This window comes from Diospyros lotus, chromosome 8 (assembly GCF_014633365.1).
Source record: "Diospyros lotus cultivar Yz01 chromosome 8, ASM1463336v1, whole genome shotgun sequence".
Classification (NCBI taxonomy): domain Eukaryota; kingdom Viridiplantae; phylum Streptophyta; class Magnoliopsida; order Ericales; family Ebenaceae; genus Diospyros; species Diospyros lotus.
Genome location: NC_068345.1, coordinates 33,228,539 through 33,234,910, shown reverse-complemented (window position 1 = coordinate 33,234,910; position 6,372 = coordinate 33,228,539). Strand labels below are relative to the sequence as shown.

The window sequence follows — 6,372 nt, the reverse complement described above, 5'->3', positions numbered from 1 at the left end:
CCCTACGAAACCTGGAAAACCAGCCTTGCTGCCTGCCTTTTTCACTCATTATTTTTCTGTCTGTCCTCTTCTATACCACTATATGGGGAATGATTATTATTGCAAGCGCATAAATAATCCCTTCAAAATGGAAGTTTTGAAATTATTTGCTGGATTATTATTAATTTTCAGAGGACGAGTCATTCAAACGGACTTACTTTATAACTTTAATCTGTATTATTATTTAATATATTAAATATTTTTTATATTTAAATATTTATATTAATTAAGCACGTAATATAATATATTAATATATAAATATCAAATTAAGTACCATACTTAAATCTTTAAATAACATTTTAATTAAAAATAACTTAATTATGTGACATTTTTAAGAATTATAAATTTATATTTTCATTTCGTTTGATGAAAAATAAGATTATATATAATAATAAAACATATGGTTGAAATAATTTTGACCTGTCATAAGAAAGAGAAAATATATATTTATGAAATAAATGAAGGGTATAAAGAAAAGTTGTCACAAGATTAAAAAAGAATTAACATAAAAATTTAATAAAGAAGAAAATATATGACATAAAATATGCTGAAGTAACTATTAATTAATTAATAAAGATGCTTATAAGTCTATGGTGGACCATCTAGCTGACGTATTTAATGAGATATTACAGTGTGAAAGGCAATTTAATTATTAAATTTGGTCAATAAAAAATAGCTGTCAAATGTGTACGGCCGTACGGGTCCCACTTTTCCGAGAACGACAATTCTGGAGGAAGCCCGATAGAGGGGGCCCATTTGATTACCATTGATGGACTGGTTGATGGGCCAGCTTCAAAGCAAGCCCCAACGCCTCATTGCGGCCAACGCGAGGCCGGCTTGGTTGGCGCACTTGTCAAGCCGACTCACAAAATTTTGATTTATCCACAAATCTTTACTATATTTCATAAGTGCCCACCAATTCTTTTAAATTTTATGTTTGCACCGAAACTATTGTATTTTCTGGTTCTGGTTTCCCTTTAAAACAATAACACTTGCGAAGTTTTTGCCCCTTAGTTTTAGGGCACTTACCACTTTCTTTGTTCTAACTTACCAGAAGAAAAAACTCTTTATTCGATTAGTTATTTGTTTAATTTAAGAATTAAGAGGTATCAATTTTCATATAAATTTTTTATGAGAATTTAAAATAAAAATTTTGTAGCTTATTTGTTTAAGTTTGCTATACAAAGTTTAAAAAAAAAAAGGATAAAATTTATCAATAAAATATTTTTGATATATAATAAATATTATAATATACGATTTGATTTTTGCAAACAAACTAAAACAGTCAAACTCAAACCTTTTTTTGTCAAAATTTACAGACCAAACCTTGCTTTAAGAAAATCTTAAACTGAACCAAAGGAATAGAATTTAATGGTTTCTACAGTTTGGACCAAACAATTCGTGCTCTCCCTGTTAGGCCCACCTCTTTACCATTAATCCAAAACGGCACCTTTTTTACTTGAATTAGAACTTTGAACCAGAAAAACTTATAAATTTACAGAAAGGGGACCAAGCCCTTCCGTGAAAGGCCGGAAGGCCATCGTTGTGCTGCAAGAAGAACGATCAGACCCCCGATTGTTGTGTTGGATTGCAGCGACTTGCGAGTGTTGAACTATCAGACCCCCGATTTTCGATGGGAGAAGAAAATTTTGAGGACCGAAGAGGATCCACCGAACAACAAGCGGATGAAGAAGAAGAAGAGGTCGATTTTGAGAACCGAAGGGGATCGGCCAAACAACAACCGGAGAAAGAAGGGGAAGGAAAAGGAGAGCTGAACGTTTTCGAGTTTCTTGATTCGGTGGATAGCTATCTGATCCTACTCGACTCCTTATCTTCAATTCTCCGCCAGGTAAATGGTCTGCAATTTACATATTGTTTCCGCTCTCCACGTTCCTATTTAACCTAATTTTGCGTGTTCGTTTGGTTGCTTAATTTTTTCTACAGTGTGTTTAATTTTACATCTCTATTTCATTCAAACAAATGCAAGTTACGCAGTTGTAATCGTTGTGCTCGGTTTTAGGTCGTGTCTAGCACTAATGTCTAGTATGATTCAATTGGTGACCAGCAACTTCAGGCTTGCAGTTGTTGATATAGCGCACGCGGGAAGATAATGTTTACCAACCATTTGTTGTTACAAGCGTTCTATTTGTGCAGGGATGGCTGGATTTAGCTAGTGCTCGACATTCCATGGGTGCTTCACGAATCAACAGTGCCTTGATTGACCTCAAACACCACTGTGCTGCAACATCTTTGCAAGTCACCCAAGAGGATGGTAATCTTTCTAGAGTAATCGGATTTTGATTATAAGTTAGATTTTCAATAATGGGTCTGTGTTACAACTTATGCATATTGTATGATATCTTGTATTTTAGTGCATTAGATGGTATTTAAGGATTTTTTTTCTGAAATTGAATCGTGAAGAGTTCCTATATGCGTCCTTTGGTGCATTTATCACTGCAATGAGAACTTTCAGATCATGGAAGGGACTTTTAGATGCTCTGTCACTTCAGATATTGATTCTAATAGTTGGATTTCTTAAATCAACTTTTACTGTTCAGATAATAAACGCTTCTAAAGAAAAATAGACAATCTCATTTTGCTTAGCTAATGATTTGTGCACATTGGATTTTCTCTGTCCTTGTCCTTGTGCACCAGAAGCTGTGAATAATTTACGTTCATGTCTTCTGTAGTTGATTCTACAATGAAGAAACCAAACTTTACTCTGTTCAAATGGGTCTCCCCTGATAATCAGAAATGCTTCTCTGAGGAAACAGAAGTTGGCAAGGATGAGTTGTTACTAAGCAAAGCAACTAATCCACAGCTTCGATATAGGGGAACATCTGGTATGCGTTTGTACTCTTTTTGTCTTTTCAACGGATTATTTTGCTATTGCTGTTGCAGTAGTAGGAATCTATCAACAGCTTGGTACATGTATCAACTGTCAAAAATTCACCTTTTGTATACCTTTCTGCTTGATTTTTGACTTCCAATAATTAGGAGATTCTCATCCTGTCAGTTTCTCTGTCAGAGATCTCTATTTTTCCATGGAATATACTGATTAGTGCTTTTGTTTTTCATTTCTGGTTACTATCAGCCTTCAGGGCCTTTTAATCTTATGTTGCTTCTTACTTTCTCTTGAATCATTGTGCAAAGAAATTCAGGAGAAAAGACCAGAAAGTAATGGGCGTACACTCACAGTCGATAATCAAGTAAGTTTATTGCAACTGATCTTGCTCCATTCCATCATCTCCTTTTAGCTGTTTTTGTTTTGTTGGCGGACGGTGCTACTATTTCACTAACACCCCTCCCATAGTTTACTTTCTTTGAGTTCAGCTACGAGGGTGGTATATCTAGAAGTTAACTTGCCACATGTGCAAAACTGAAAAGAGACTGCTTTGTGACACTGAAAATGTTAGTTTCTGATCTTAGCAAAAAAAAAAGGAGAGAGAGAGAATTTTAGTTTCTGAATTATAGCTAAATCAATGTTCAATTTTTTTGCCACCTGTCAAAAGTATATTTAGTGTTAACTTGAATTTAACTTGGATACATAAATTGTATAAATGCAATTTAGAAACTACTGCCATTGAACATTTTCATAGTTTTTAACAAAAAATCAAATGAGTTGTGTACTTATTTAGCTTAAAGAAGCAAACCCTGTACGAAAACCTATCAGACAGACTTACATGGAGAAGATCATCTACAGAAAGAAAGAAAATTCTTCTCTGACCCCCGCATGTTGCAAAGTCTCCCATATATCCTCCCATACATAATATGCCATATGACACAAAAAAGAATAATCCCCCTAACCTTTTTGATGAAGCCGGTTTGAGCAAGCTCTATCGCATGATTTAAAGAAATTTGACAAGGGAGAGCAAGCCCCGGATCCTCTCTTTGTCATTGAAGGCATTGTAGAATGAGCAAATCGAAAAAGGCATTTTTTTTTTTCTAAATTCCAGATGCATTTGTTTTCATCCTACTCAAACCTTGAGTGAGGTTGAGGAAATGTCAAAGGCAGCTACCATGGTGTCAGTTTCCAGATCCCAAACATTTTACCTGAATTGCATGGAGTCATCGACTGGACTAGAAATTATTGCTTACAAGTATAAATGTAGAGGTTGGTAAATTGCTCATTTAGAGGACAGTGGCCACACTAGTTGTATAGTGAGTACCTCAAAATATCCACACTTCCTACCTAAGTGATGAATTTAAATATGTTGGCCCACACCTTCATGATCCCTTTCCACAGGCGTCTGCCTAACAGGCCATGTAGACCAATCATATCGTTGTAAGCCATACTTATCCATAAGAACCCCCTTGCACATTCTATCTTTATCGCTTACAAACCTCCACAGCCACTTGTCAAGGGGAACACCCGATTAAAGAGTCTTTAACTTCCAGACCACAAAGCCTCCCCTAGCTAAGGGTAAACAAAATTTGTCTTGTCCATTATACCTCTCCATAAAAAGCTCTTTGCAAATTCTCCAATTTTTTGGCCACTAAAGGGGGGAGATTGTGAATATAGACAAAAAGTAGAAATACAAAGACTGTACTTTCAAGTTAGAGGGTTGGAGGCCTTGAATTAATAAATTTATTGGTAGATCATTGTAAACTAATATTATCAAATCCAGATTAAGATATCAAACCAAAAAAGGGGAAGGATCAATGATCTATTGGGCCAGGGTCAAACCGGATTCCAAAACAATGAATATTTTTATGCATTATTAATATCCTATGGTAACATTTTTATCATTTTATAATTTTTTATGCAAAATTAGCCCATGGTACTGGATGATTTTATTGTCTTATTTACAAAAATGAGCTTGGATGTATAAAAGGGAATAAAACACTCAGCCTCTCCCCTCTGTCCTGTGCCCCGTGGCTCTTCTTCTCAAGCTTTCCCTCACCTGTTTTTCTTTCTTGTGGTGCTCTCGTTTTGGGTTCAGTCCTGGGTTCACTAAACCCATATCTGGGAACAAAACAGGGAGGACTCAAATCTAGCTGAACCAAGATCCGGGAGTTTTGATGGATTCAAAACCCAGATTTGGGCGTTTGCTGTTTTGATGGGTTAAAAACTCAGAAAGATCACCATCTTTCTTCCCCTTCATCGAAATAAAATTTTTCCCATTTAAACCAATTAGTTCATCTACTTCCTGATTGAACCATTTGATTTACCAGTTATTGCCAGTTAGTCCAGTTCGAGTGTCAGAACAATGTTGTAAACACCATATCACCTCTGTGTTGGAATGGGGAAATGTGTATAGGAATCCATTTTACAATATTTGTTTTTGCCTTCAGCAGATTCAAAAGGAACGGTTCAAATTACTATCGATGTTTGGGGCTTTGGTTTCTCCAAAGCTTCGAGCTGCCCAACTTTCATTCGAGACAGGTAAATTTGCAAGATGCTATCTCCATCTAACTCACTATAGCTCCTCGTGACTCCACACTCCAAACATATGTCCATTGCAAGCATAGGCTCTGAGGTTTACCTCTTATGTGCATTTCATGCCTGCAGCTTTGGATACCCTTGTAGAAATAGCAAATATTCGATCATCAATGCTGTCTGCTTATAATCAAGTGCAGAAAGAGATGGATAGAACAAGAGATTGACATCAAGCCATGTATTTATTTCTTTCCCTTTGCTTGAAGAACACTGGTACCAGCTTCTCACTGATAAAACAAATACGTTGTCAGGACATCCCTGCTTTTTGACAGATTGTAATTGTATTGTATGGTGTACGATTGAGTAGCTGGATTTAGATGAAAAAGAAAACTATTAACTCCGATATTCATGTTTATACATTATCATTGACATATTGCCACCTTATATTTAGATCATTTTTGTTTCTGAGAAGCTTATCAACATTTCTCTACCCCAGGGCTGCAAGTTGGAGTACTTGATTTATCATTATGGCTTTTGGTCTTTAAGATGAATTCCTCTTACTCTGTTTTATCTTTATATACTACTAACTCTAGTTGCAGGCTTGCAGAGATGAATGGCTTATTTTGAAGTGTAGTCTTTAGTCTTCGACTATTTTCAGTTGATATGGTCGTTCATGATTCAATGGCCTCCTATTTTATATTCATTTCATTTGGGAAGAAAAAGATATAGATATGCATAGGACTACTGGAAAATCACTGATTGGACATTATTCTTTTTATCAGATTGATGGCCATCACTTGCTATGCATTGTATTAGACCCAAATCCAACAAATTTAGGGTATCATCACAGTTCAGTTAATCATCTTAAATACATGACAATGGGCAGTTTTTGATAAATGTAACAATAAAAAATTTTCCCATTAACTACCATGTAATGATTATTATGCATAAAT

At 35.5% G+C, this 6,372-nt stretch overlaps 1 protein-coding gene across 2 annotated transcripts; it reads left to right on the top strand.

The window, feature by feature from the left end:
- The first annotated feature begins 1,532 nt into the window (after window positions 1–1,532).
- On the top strand, window positions 1,533–5,890 carry LOC127808034 (uncharacterized). 2 transcript variants are annotated; one of them, XM_052346342.1, is made up of 6 exons: window positions 1,533–1,888; window positions 2,194–2,311; window positions 2,730–2,882; window positions 3,193–3,248; window positions 5,338–5,425; window positions 5,552–5,890. In XM_052346342.1, exons 1-6 carry the CDS (start codon window positions 1,673–1,675, stop codon window positions 5,644–5,646), a joined length of 726 nt encoding a protein of 241 aa, XP_052202302.1. In that variant the 5' UTR covers window positions 1,533–1,672; the 3' UTR covers window positions 5,647–5,890. The 2 variants fall into 2 exon arrangements, with proteins under 2 accessions (XP_052202302.1, XP_052202301.1); XM_052346341.1 differs by having other exon boundaries at window positions 5,335–5,425.
- Window positions 5,891–6,372: the final 482 nt, after the last annotated feature.

Coding starts and splice junctions, on each gene's coding strand:
- LOC127808034 (XM_052346341.1), top strand. CDS start 1,673: ATGGGAGAAGAAAATTTTGAGGACCGAAGAGGATCCACCGAACAACAA. Junction 2,312..2,729: donor GCAAGTCACCCAAGAGGATG/GTAATCTTTCTA, acceptor TGTCTTCTGTAG/TTGATTCTACAATGAAGAAA. Junction 2,883..3,192: donor TCGATATAGGGGAACATCTG/GTATGCGTTTGT, acceptor CATTGTGCAAAG/AAATTCAGGAGAAAAGACCA.